Raw genomic sequence first — 13662 nt, 5'->3', positions numbered from 1 at the left:
TGCCCAAAGCGGTGGGCAGCCCTATCCACAGCACACAGGGAGCAGTTGGTGTGAGGGGTCTTGCTCAAGGGCACTTCAGTCACATGCTATCAGCTTAGGGGATCAAACCAACAGCCATCCAGTTACAAGGCTGGGTCCCTAGCCTCCAGCCCATGAGCGCTATGCTGCCAGAGGTTAAAAATGGTTAAACAAACATATTAATAAATGTGCAAATCATTACTTATTGTACTAATATTATTTGTATGTAATGTAAGTGTTCTTCTGGACTCTTTAAATGTAATTTTTTCAGGTACTTAAAACTTTTGCACAGTACTACACATACACTCACCAGCTACTTTATTAGGTACACCTGTTCAGTTGTTTGTTAATACAAATAGCTAATCAGCCAATCACATGGCCACAACTCGATGCATTTAGGCATGTAGAGGTGGTCAAGACAACTTGCTTAAGTGCAGACCAAGCATCAGAATGGGGAAGAAAGGTGATTTAAGTAACTTTGAACGTGGCATGGTTGGTGCCAGACAGGCTGGTCTGAGTATTTCAGAAACTGCTGATCTACTGGGATTTTCACGCACAACAATCTTTAGGGTTTACAGAGAATGGTCCAAAAAAGAGAAAATATCCAGTGAGTGGTCAGTTGTATGGACGAAAATGCCTTGTTGATGTGAGAGGTCAGAGGAGAATGGGCAGACTGGTTTGAGATGATAGAAAGGCAACAGTAACTCAAATAACCAACCAAAATCTCTGAGGAATGTTTCCAACACCTTGTTAAAAGTATGCCACAAAGAATTGAGGCAGTTCTGAAGGCAAAAGGGGGTCCAACCTTTTACCTAATAAAGTGGCCGGTGAGTATACTTAACAGAATATGTAAAATGTTAAGAGATCTGTGTTTGCTTAAAGCCCCAAACAGGAAACACTACATTTTTCAAATTATGTCACAAAATAAAAAAACAACAAAAATGGAGAAACAAGGTTTTGTTCCAACAGCAGCAATATATGCATTTGCTACCTTCTCTGCAAATGAGCTCAAAGCCAGTCCTGGGTTGTTATTGTTTTATTTCACCAAGTCTGGGTCTTTAAGGGCAAAAGGAATTTTGTCTCCTTACCTATAGATGTCTTTATGAAAGCCATTGACTAAGAGTGGCATCTTAGGTGGGAGTGTGCTATATCTTCTGACGTTAGAACAACGTGCAAGCATGCAAGAAGTGGAAAATAAAACAAATCAAATCAACAGAAAACATCATCTAAAAAGCAAAAGAAAGGTTGTGCATTACTTAAGAATCAGCTCCTTCCAGGAAGTTGGCCTCTCTATGACAGGTTCTCTGATTTGTACATTGATGCTGTGATTAAAATAAATGTCATAGTAACACTTGTAAAATATATGATGGTTATTCTGAGGTTAACTAAACTGTTGCATTGTAGAGTTTGCTGGCTTTGTCTTTAGGCAGTGTGCCATTAAGGAGTGGAAAGTTCCACTGGTAATGGTTCTTGTCAGTGAGCTACTGTGCTGCATAATACTGAGCAAAGACAGTTTAAATAGAAACACTCAAGAGAGAATACGGAAAGAACATGATAACATCTATGCCGCACACATACACTCAATCAAACTGAATAGAAGGGCCGAACAAACTAGAAAAAAAGGTAAGGTGATGATAAAGCAACATTCTAACTCCTAGTAAAGATCCATTTTGGACCCTGTGTTTTACCTTTTGGTGTGCAGGCACTCTGCGCTCCTACCCCGCATTGATCTGTGTATCAAGATGACCTCACTGCAATTACCATGAACATGGGTGACACATGAGGGAATAAACAAACAAACAAAACAATAAACAAGCAAACATAAATAAAGAGCATGGGTATAATAGGACTTGGAGGAAAGCGTAATTATCTTTAAAACAACAGTAACTTGAGCACAATAAGGAGCATATGGTTTAATGAGCAATCCATTCAATTACAGAGCTTATTATGTGTTTCCCGACCATGGAAATAGTTTGGAAGAATTTAATCAACATTCCTCTGGACGAAATGAACCATCAGTACATTCAGAATCATGTGAAATGGTGATGTTAAAATAAATAAAAACATGATGGGGAATATTGGATAAATTCATTCAAACTGACTTTAAAGAAAGCAGTTACAAATTACGTATTGTGCATGGAATGCTCTTTTCGGAGGTACAGGGCTACCCTTATGAGTGCTCTATATCTCACAGGCCAACTTTAATAATGTCAAACTGAAGAAGAAAGTGGTTTCCTCCTGGTTCTCCCTTTTTGAAAAACATGATATTACAATAAGGCATACAAAGCATTGTAATGCAATATAATTTCTGCCAGCCAGTCTTTTTCAAAAGCTCTGTATCTGCAGGACCTCTTCAACATTGATATCAAGTACAGACAAAATATATGCTATAAGGCACATGGAAGCAACAGAAGAGGATGTTATATTTCAGTCATACACAAGCACTGACTCTTTTTACCTGTCATCCACATACTCTCTCTCCTGTACACGGCCACGGTCATGATAACGGGTGGGGGAACGAGACCGCCTGCTATGCTGAACCTCATCTAAACTCCTGGAGAGAGAGAGAGAGAGAGAGAGAGAGAGAGAGAGAGAGAGAGAGAGAGAGAGAGAGAGAGAGAGAGAGAGAGAGAAAAGGGGGAAAAGAGAAAAAGAGGGAAAGAGGAAGAAAGAAAGGGAGAGAGAGAAAGTGATAGAGGGAGAGAAGGTGGGAGAGAGAGAAAGAGAGAGAGAGAGAGAGAGGGAGAGACAGACAGAAAGAAGAAGAGAAAGAAAAAGAGGGAGAAGAGAGGGAAATGGTTTATAGGAGAAGCATAAATATTCTTAACATTTGTTAAAAGGCCTGTATCTTGATAAAACAACCTTTTTTAAATAAAAGAATTTAACGAGTGTTAAAGTTGTGAAAACTACCACTCATTCCTTAGTCAAAATAGTCCATATATGAAAAATAAGCTGCAAAAACAGTCAGTTTTGAACTCGCTGTTTTGTGATGTCACAGAAAAACTATTTAAAAATATCAGCCTATTCAGCCAACAGCAACTTAGCTCTGCTCATTCCCTCTGAAGTTATAAGACGTGTGTCAGTCCAGCTTTTTGAATGAGGCACAATACAGGGCATTCAATCACAAAAACATTATAAGTGGACTTATACGAAAACACGAAAAAAACAAGTGATGACACTTTAATATAACTTTAAAAACTGAAAGTTTTGCTTTTCAACATTTCTGTTTGTTTATTCCTCATGAAATATCCACACAAGGTAATGGGTAGCTGCGTTTTCAAAAAAATTAAAAAGTAAGCCCACCCCCCTCTGTTATTCTTTACCTCTGCATGGGGATGTTAGCGGGCCGTGATCTGGCCCGGCTCTCCTCGTCTCTGTGAGGGGATACAGAGCGAGAACGATGATGCGTCGACCTCTGCTGTTCAGGAACCTCTAACGTGGTCCGATCTCTGTTTCTCTCCCTCTCCCTCTCCCTCTCTCTGTCCCGCTCTCTCTCCCTTTCTCTTTCCCTTGGCCGACTCTCTGCAGCTATAAATACACACACACACACACACACACACACACACACACATACACACACACACACACACACACACACATATCCAGAAAGCAATATTTAAAAAATAAATACGACTTCAAAAAATGCTAAAAGAGGAAACAGATGTTTAGCTAATTTTTATAAATGCATGCAAAAAAAAAAGGACCAAAATAATACCTGTTTCATTCATGTGTCTACTTTTCCAAAACAGCAGCCACATCTGTTCACTGTGATATGACATTTGAGCCCAAAAATTGGATGGAAGTAAACTTACTATTTGCTTTTTACTTAGCAACAATAGTTTACATTATATACCTATTTACCTAAAACTTTTGTCCAGATCGTGTTCCAATTAGCCAGCTACAGAGACACTGCCCTCTGAGCTACCAGCAATTACAAACCAAACATTTTTGGCTAAAGAAATGAGACTATAAAAATGCACTTTACATTTGGACTGTATTCCAAATGACTACTTTAATTTATTGCTTGAAGAAGTTTACTGTGCAGAGAGGCTGTAGAGAAAGTAACAGCCATGCTATGAGCTGAAGACCTGCATGGATTAATGTCATTATACAGAGCAGCTCCTTTAGGTACAGCAAAGCCACAGCAGAACTCACAGTCATATAAGATGTGCTACTTTTGGAGAATGAAAGCAAGGTATCAAGGGTAATCTACCACAAACACTTCAGCATATCATGTTCTACTCTCTACCATGCAAAGAGAAAAGAGAACATAACTCTGAGGAGAGGACACATCAGCCTTGTTTTGAGTGTACTCTTTTGGCTTTTCTCTTTCTCCAGTATCATGCACACCTTGTACTGTGTAGTGTGGTCAAGGTCTACTCTGCACAGAAAAGCACTGGAGACACGACACTATCCATGGAGGCTCAACTCTCAGTCTCTAACACAAGAAATGCTCTATGCTCTAGTTTTAAACAGTAGACAGAGTTGCCAGTTTATTAGGTACACCTTCACACAAATTGTGCATTCTGTGAAGTATTAAGTCATGTAACTGAGGTTCAGAAGGGAATCATAAGGGCCTCTTAGACTTTCAGACAAATAAAAAAAAATCTGCGACATAAAAAAAAATTAATTTTGACCAGTTTTCAGTCAGTTGTTAGAAGTGGTGGCAACTCTATGCCAGGACTGGTAAGATGAATACATGTTAATATTTGTTTTCAAATTCCAAACAAAACATGGAATATCTTTTATAGGCTTCAAATATTTATTTTTAATCTAGAACGGCAAAAAATGTTTATATGAACTGAATTAACTGTTTTTCCTTGTTTTGACTAAGTTTTGACATTTATAGCCTGAACTGAATACCATACAATAACAGTCATGGTTTGCCACTCCTGCAGTTTGTGTTGCAATCAGATTGATTACCGTTTTTAGCTTCAGGTAGTGTTCAATTGTGCACTGGAAGAAATTTACCATTCATGTGAAAAGCAAAAATGTACCAGTGGACAAACACAGTTGTTGATCAGAGGGGTCAAGGACAATGGTGGGAACTGTGTAACCAAATAAGAACACAAACAAGTCACACCTGATGTGAAGAATAAAAGGAATGTCATTTCAGAATGCACCACTAATGTGAGTTTATCTCAAAAGGTGTACAACAGCTGAAGACCATGTCACTGAACAAAAACTGATGAGGAGTGGAAACAAGTTGTCTGGTCTGAAGAATCCAGGTTATTTTTGCGTAATGTAGATGGAAGGATCAGAATTTGGAGCAGCAGGAGTCCATGGAGCTGTCCTTTTTGGTATCAACAGTACAGGCCAGTCGTAGCAGTACGCTGCTATGGAGAATGCTTTCCTGGCATACAGTAGGGACCCTGATATCCACAGAAAAAAAGTTAGAACAGCACAAGACCTTTGAATATTATTTGAAGTCCATGCAATCATGTCTACAGTTTTTACACACTTGGATGGACACTTTCAGTCTAATATTGCACCATGTCATGAAACATAAACTGTCACCAAATTCCACTGCTTCAGTGGCCAGCACAGTCCATGGTTTTTAACCATATGGGGCATCTTTTGGCACTGTTTGAAAATGACTTTTCATGGTGTAGCCATCGTATCAGCAGAAACACAGTCATTTCGGCATGGAAACATATTCCTATGCAATGCGTCTAGTATATTATAGATTCCTTGAATATTTTTAACTTATGCTGTTCTGAAGACCAAAAGAGGTACAGAGATAATAAACCTAATAAACTGGCAAATTCTGTGAGGTGTGGTATGTATCTGCAGCAATTTAGCATGTGAAGATAACACAGCACATGCTAAACATATTTTATGGCTTGCTGCATTGTCTCATTGGTGCGTTGTCTCCAGGACTTCAGCAGAGGCTTTCAGTAGCAGTGAAAGCCAGCTGCTGGCTGCTTGCTTTTCTCTTTTTGTATTGTATTACACAAACCACAGTTTTAGGGTAAGTTACTGGCACCATGCCCCCCACCCACCTGTAGCCACTATGCCAATACCATCATCATAATCTGTTTCTGTGATACGCTGAGAGCCTGCACAGACACACACAAACACATATGTAGACAGACAGACAGACAAACAGGCAAATTGATAGATGAACAAGACAAGCAAAGACATTCATACATACATGAACAAACAAGATTCTTATATGGGAGAAAAGACCACATATAAATGTATGTACATGTATAACCAGTCATTCACATACACTCTCTCACACACACACACACACACACACACACACACACACACACACACACACACACACACACACATACACACACACACACACACACACAGACGACACAAAACAAACAAAACAAATTTATGAATATATAGACTTAGTCATAATAGTCATAAAGCATTAATGAGATAAATAAATCAATAAATAACCTTCTTTGAAGTGAGCTGTTTGAATAATTATAGTCCCTTAGTTTAGCATTTTTTCCCACACTTCTTTGCTGAATAATTGGCATAGTTAATATGCAGTTGTGTGCAAAAGTCTGGCCATCCCCAGTCAAATTATGTTTTGATAATTTTCTTATTGTAAATATGGTATTTTTCTGCAGATTTTAGTAGACAAGTTCTATTTATTTGCTAAATTTAAAACATCAAATTTGCCATAATGTTTGCACAAGCCACATTTTATATTCTATGTTTCCCAATAAGTTAAATTCAGCAAATAAACATTAAAACTATGCATTAAAATGTGCAGTAGTGTGTTCTCTGTAGAGGACTTTGCACTTAAAAAATCAAGAAAACATATAATTGAACCATGGACACCCAAACTTTGGCATAGGATTGCAAGTTGTGTAAATAGCTTCCTTTTTGTCCGTTCCACACCCTATTTTCACACATCCAAATATGACACTGTCCTCTCCATTCACTCACGCTGCAGCTTCTTGGCTGGCGTGTCTGTGTGGGTGTGTCTGCGGGGCAGGTACGGTGAGGGGTGGGGCAGTGGGATAGAAGAGAGGTCATGGGTCTGCAGCTTGTACCAGTGAGGCTTATCATCCAGCAGGGCAGTCTCTAGCTCAATCAGGATCTACAGTGGAGTGAAAAATGAAGAGAGGTTGATGGAGAAAGCTACAAATATAATAAAGCACTACTCAAACTGAATTAGTTTTACCAGGGGACGTTTTGTAAAACAATCTGATACACAGGGGATAAAGTACCTGCTCTTGGCCAGGGAAATCATCTTGAATCTAGTTAGTATATTTAATGATTCATTTTATGACATTGTTGAGAATGTTTAACATATCTCTAAACACTTTTGCTCAACAGTTTCACTACCAAAGTTATGTACTCCCAACGGAAACTATTGGATATAATGTGCTTTCACTTGTCAGTATATATTATTTTTGCTGTAATTTCCTGCATTATGGTAAAGAAGCCACACCGGAAGACAATAAGATAAGATAAGATAAGATAAGATAAGATAAGATAAGATAAGATAAGATAAGATAAGATAAGCTAATCCTTTATTAGTCCCACAGTGGGGAAATTCACAAACAAAAAACAACTCACAACTAACTTACATACTAACAGAGAGAGAAAAAGTAGGAAAACACGAAAGTAAGCAGGAGCTGCTGTAACAGGCTGCCGCTCTCGCCGGTGCCGGAAGTAAGTTTCACGCGCCGGAAGTAAGTTTCACATGTTCATAAGTTTAACATGTTCTGTTAGTATGTTAGTATGAGATCCATTCAAAACCAGGACTACTACTTCTGAAGGAATTCACCAAAAAAGTTGTCCACTACTGAATTCTTACTTATCAGACAGGAAAAACAACATTGTGGATTCATACTAGAAGTAATCACTTAAAAACAATATGTACCCAGACAAAAGCAATCAATCTCTAACAGGACTTAATACTTAATTGCATTATGTAACACTGTTGAAGTTGACAGAAGTAGCATTACTGAAAAAACACATGAAAAACACATGAAAGCTAAAAACACATGTGAAAATGTGGTGTACATGCACTGTGGCAAGTCACCCTCTAAACCTGACATAGTCATTTAAAAGTCAGAAGTGTCGCATAGGATTTTGATGTAGGATTTTAAACCATGTCATACGTCTTTATGTATTAATGCCTTAATCACATGCTCAAAAAGAAAGTCCAGCTCCAGGTCTCAAATGACAAATCAACAATATATTGATGAAGATGTGTTGACAACAGTAGATCCTTCACTCACAGAAGACATGTTGTTCTCTTTTAATAGTCTTTCAACATGCTTGCAATCTTTCAATTCATCTTACAGTACATTATGTAGCTTCAAATGTGATACACAAACAAATGTCTTTCCCATACCTCTCCCAGGAAGTCACTTTCCTCGTCTTGCACTCTGGGCTGGTCCCACACTGTGATCTCCAGCATGTGCTCCCTGAAATCTCGCCGGTGCACATGGGAGTACACAAATGTCTGGTTCCATTTGGGCTCCAAACTTTTCTTGACTGTTTTTGTTCTCCGCTTGCTTTTATCACTGGCAGAGACACAGCAAATGGACATATATGACCACAAAATCAAAACCAAACATAGCCATAACAAAGAACAGACTGAAGTGCAGCTCCCATTCCTAAAGATCAGAATTCATTCTGTTAAAGTCTGAGCACCTTCTATCAGGAAGGAAGTACATTTTGACGTAAGGGTTTCGGGGTCGTCCATCCAGTCTCGGGGGCAGCTCTTTGGCCTGCAGCACATTTACTATCAACTGATGGCCCACCTTATCATACCACATTTTCACCTGCAAGAAACACAAGCAGAGGTTTCGTACACAGAGGAATGAGAAACCGCATAAAAGTGTGAGATGTGTTAACATGCTGAGCAGTATTGTATCCACCGAGAGCTGTCCAGGCAGGAGCTGGGGTGCATCTCTCAGACCACTGGGGCTGGAAGGGGACAGGACAGATATAGATGGCCGCTCCATTTTCTGAGACTCGAAGGAGCTTGAACCTGCTGTAGAGGCACAGACAACAAAGGCACCACTAAAATCACAACTGACACCATGCTGACCAGAGGGCTAAGCAAACAGCAATTACTCCAGGACATGGTACTTGAGATAGTACTCACTAGATTCTAATGGAGGGTGTGATGTTTCTGGTATTCTTGGTATATCACTGGAAAAAAATTGAATGTATATAAATTCCATTTAAATTCTAATACACATACACACAGATACACACACATACACAGCCAAGGCAATCTGAACCAAACTTTGCAGGGTCAGCTGATAAACACAAGGAGTAATAGTCAGGAGGTAGACGCAGAACAGTACGTGGCTTCAGTTTTCGAGGGCTGCGCTTTCCATGGGGAAATCAACAGAGGCAAATGGGGAGAGAGTTGGGGGATGAAAATCATCTCATGGAGTTTGTTTTACTTACTGGTAAGATTTATACACCCTTCGCAAGTGTTTGGAGAGAAATCAATGAATACATCTTTTTAAAGAGGTAGGAGGACAGTGCAAAGGAGAATATAATGGGTAACAGTGAAAACTAAACACAATAGAAACATAAATTACAGGAGAACTCTGTAATGCTGAAGTAGGCTAGACTGAGCAAACACTTGTGCCTTGAGTGCAGACTTCCTCCTGAATAGACTATGACAAATCTCTGTGCTTAAGAGATCCTGCAGGTCATTTGCCACTGAAATAACACTAGCTGTGGCTAAAAGGAACCAATTTCATTAAGAATGGTAGGAAGGTAATGGAAGACTTACCCAATGGGCCTTGAAACAACTAATTCAACTTGGGGTTCCATTTGGGAATCCAAAATGATATTGTAAACTTCCTTCTTAGTTAATCCAGGCAATGATTTACCATTCCACTGTAGCACCTCATCTCCTAGAGAGAAAAGAAAAGTATATGGAAGGTATGCACCAATAGGGGAATTCTCGGCCGATGCCAATATCCGTTATTTGTCAGATCTGATGATATAAATACTAATACAAATCCACCTGGCTTAGCATTACACAGAAATGTGACATTGAATTGTTTTTTCTTTTATAAATCCAGCAAAATGATGTAGATATTTTGTTAGAGTAGCCCAGTTTCACTTAAACGTTCTGCTCGTCTGGAGATCAATAAAAATATCATAATATATTGATTTGAAATATTGGAAAAATATATTTTTATGCAAATATCTGCCAAAACCAATAGGACTGCGATATTGTCATGCATTCCTAGTATAAAGTAAAATTAAAGATCAAATCTACGCATTCCTCCTCTTCAGAGTAAGATACAGCCATGAAACATTATGGGAATCTCTGTAAAAAGCAATGCACTGAAATGAGGACATTGCTCTAGATATTTTCAAATGCTCTTTGTTCAATTTTGTGGTTATGTTGCAGATAATCTGACACAAAAGTGAAAAAAGTGAAGCATAACTGAGCTGACCTGCCCGTAAATGGCCCACCACATCTGCCAGGCTTCCCTTTTTAACTTTGGTGATGAAGGCCCCGAGTCTACCTGTTTCTGTGATTTTTCCCCCTACCACCTACACACACAGCACAAAAACAATACAATAAATATAGGGAAAACACTGCAGAGAAAGCTTACTGGAAGAAAGAACAATAAAAATAAAAATAAAAACACATTTCCTTCTCATATAAATTTAAATTTCTGAGATACAAGGTTTTCCCACAACAGCAATGATATGCTGCTGGGCAATATGAAATCATTTTGCTTGTGACAGTACACGGAGAGGACCTGTGTGTGTATGCATGTGTAACAGCGTGTAATTGGTGTCGGAGCTGTGTGTGTCAACTGACCTTTAGCCCCAGCAGTGCTCCAGCCTCTTTGGGCATGGCCGTACGCTTGCTCAGAGTGATTCGGCCGATTAAATGATCACCTTCCTTGGAGGGCTGCCATGTAACTGGATGCTGGAGAGAACAAGGCAGTGATTTAATCCCATCAGAGGGGAAACTGTCTTATTACACCTAACCCTCACCTTACCTTGACACACACACACGTGCACACATATCCAGAAAAAAATGAACACATTCTAAAACTACTCTACTTCTAGTCTGGAACATCATATTATTGGTTTCTTTATTTTATGTACAATACTAACATTCACTATTTTGCTTAAAACCTTAAACCAAAACAGATTTTTGTATTATATAAGATAAGCTAACATTTTATTAATCTTCAAAGTGAAAATAGGGTGTTCCAGCAGCATACAAGAGAAACGGACAATACATACTAAAATAGATAAAGACAATGTATACCATGAAATACTATACAACATATATATATATATATATGTATGTGTATCGATGTTGTCGCTGTTATCTCCACTTTTGGTGATTTTCAGCTTTTGACATAATTTGACATAAAAGGCCTGCTGCTCTTTACATTGTGTGTAAATTTAATGATGAATGGACCAAAAGAAATGGCCCAAAATGACTTGGAAAAAAGTCTGGTTCCATTGGCTTACATTAAAAGTAAAACAGGTTTTTTCCTTCTCCTGTAAAGTTACCATTTTGGAGATAGAGGGTTTTGTTTCAAAAACAGCATAATAATTCATTAATAATATAGAGCTTACTGGCTTACTGGTTCATAATACTATACAGCTTACTCTGGTTCTTAGTGGCTTCTGCTTTAAGCTAGAAAACTTGGCCTGCCCTTCCCCCATGTGATGAACAGAAGTGGGAGAGATAGGACTGATTCAAATGGTGTAGGGTGGTGAGGTGCTATGTCACAGGAAGCAAAAGGTAGAGTTGGGAACTTTATGGAAGTAGGCGGAGTTTCAGGTAGCTATTCAACATCACTGATTATCTTTTTACATTCTTCAGTTATTCTGAATGATAATTTTAATAAACTTCACTGGTGATGTTATACAGCCTTCTCAATTATTTTCACATGCTCTCACAGCTGCATTCATCACTCTGGTCATATCTAAAAATTTGAAACCTGTAATATTGTGCAGGTGTATCACAGTAGAATCATTTAAATTGTACTGTATCCCATCTCTAGACTTTTGTGGTTCTATATTTATTAAGTCATTTGATATAGAGCAACAATACAATCTATACCTCCTGACAGTTAATCAACATGCAGGAAATACATACATGCCATACAGTGGGGTCCAGAGGATAGCACTCCCAGTCCCCTGGAAAACAGAGGAACAGAGAAGCAGAGTGAGCTCAAGTGAGGCTTCAGAGTGTTCAGAGCAGCACAAACATGCAGCCTCCCTGCCTGACGAGCTGCTGCTTTATGCTAGCCAGAACACACACTCTCCAAACCTGCTGTTTACACTCACAGTACTCCGTTTAATGAACATTTGGGCTCTGGAGGGGCACACTCTGCCAAACTGTCACCCTAAAGCACGGCCCGCTCATTTTGCCCTACAGGACGAGGGCGCGAATGGGGATAAATGGGGCATCTGTGCTGCTGAACTTGTGTTTGCACAGCTCTTAAGAGCTTCATTTAGTCTCTTGACAGAGGAAGCTTGATGACATACAATGGCACACACACACACACTCAGGGGCAGTGTCTGAGCTTTCCATGACGTTGGCCTCATATTTACTCTTGGCATGTTTTATGTAAGGGCACCATGTGCGCATGTGTGCCCCTGGACTGACCATTTTCTGCTTTTTTCTGAGCACATGGGACATCTCAAGTGCCAAAGGCGATCAGGAAAGATGGGTATGACGCACAGTAGTGAAGCGATGAGTTCATGATTTAGTCTCTCCCTGGAACGTTGTTTACAATCTCTCTGAATCATTCAAAAATAACTAATGACAGATTGAAGAGTTATTCACTATCTAATGACAAAAAGGCAGGAGGCACATCACTCAGTGTATAACCATGCATGCTGACACACTCAGCAACTGTTAATGTTAATGTTAATAAGGTTAACCTGTATAGATTTCATTCATATTTTCTTAAGCTTCTCTAAGGCCATTATGTAGTTGATGCTGACACAGGTCTCTTGCAGAGCTAAAAAAGGAACGTGTGCATAGATGACTCTGGCTTGTTTGAAATGAGCTTTGATTAACCACTCACCACTCTTATTCCCTTTCTCTTCCAGCACGACTACGTAATTCTGTTTGAATTACTGGCTGGCCGAGGAGTTTAGCTGATGTATAGTGAAACAAATCAGTGAAAAAAAAGAAGAAAAGCTCTAGAGGGAGGTAAGATCTATGTGGGTTATGATGTGGGTTACAAACAAGAAGCTTAAAAAAACTGTACTCAGTGCAATGCATCTTTCCTTAAAGAAACTGTTCTTCACTATCTAACCCAGTTCTGTTCCTAAAAGTGTTGCCCTAAAAAAGTTTCTACAAAATTAAACACACATACAAACACACACATACAAAGGCCATTTGTAAATTAAACTCACACCAATAGACAACCCATACACAGAAAAGTGGTCAATCATGATGTCATCGGTGTGAGACCACTATAATGCAGATAAACATTGTTTCTCAGAAAAACATGACTTAAAAATTTGCAACTGTGATGCAGCAGCACATTAAAGTTTATTATCACAGCTGTTTTGTGTCATACTCTCATGACCCTGTTGACCTTTCATCTGCACATCTGCCAAGAGGCATCACAAGGTGAAGATTTACAACCAGTACTTTGATATCACAATTATTGAATGCATAGCTGTTCCAAAAGT

The 13662-nt window shown here is 39.0% G+C and overlaps 1 protein-coding gene across 15 annotated transcripts in view; it reads right to left on the bottom strand.

Moving 5' to 3' along the window:
* LOC108442125 (regulating synaptic membrane exocytosis protein 1) overlaps window positions 1-13662 on the bottom strand; it is an 84491-nt gene that overhangs the window by 15656 nt on the left and 55173 nt on the right. For 5 of the 15 annotated variants that reach the window (XM_037538920.1, XM_037538922.1, XM_037538925.1 and 2 more), the window contains exons 7-18: window positions 12110-12150; window positions 10808-10918; window positions 10434-10533; window positions 9758-9881; window positions 9113-9159; window positions 8656-8995; window positions 8354-8525; window positions 6934-7087; window positions 6021-6077; window positions 3342-3546; window positions 2477-2572; window positions 1707-1769 (exon numbers count right to left, since the gene is read on the bottom strand). In XM_037538920.1, the coding sequence (XP_037394817.1) occupies window positions 1707-1769; window positions 2477-2572; window positions 3342-3546; window positions 6021-6077; window positions 6934-7087; window positions 8354-8525; window positions 8656-8995; window positions 9113-9159; window positions 9758-9881; window positions 10434-10533; window positions 10808-10918; window positions 12110-12150 (1510 nt within the window). Of the gene's footprint in view, window positions 1-1106; window positions 1173-1706; window positions 1770-2476; window positions 2573-3341; window positions 3547-6020; window positions 6078-6933; window positions 7088-8353; window positions 8526-8655; window positions 8999-9112; window positions 9160-9757; window positions 9882-10433; window positions 10534-10807; window positions 10919-12109; window positions 12151-13662 lie in introns of all 15 variants that reach the window. The other 10 variants (XM_037538921.1, XM_037538923.1, XM_037538924.1 and 7 more) reach the window with 4 other exon arrangements.

This window comes from Pygocentrus nattereri, chromosome 5, assembly GCF_015220715.1.
Source record: "Pygocentrus nattereri isolate fPygNat1 chromosome 5, fPygNat1.pri, whole genome shotgun sequence".
Taxonomy (NCBI): domain Eukaryota; kingdom Metazoa; phylum Chordata; class Actinopteri; order Characiformes; family Serrasalmidae; genus Pygocentrus; species Pygocentrus nattereri.
The sequence above is the reverse complement of the archived record's forward strand: the minus strand, read 5'-3'. Positions and strand labels throughout refer to the sequence as shown.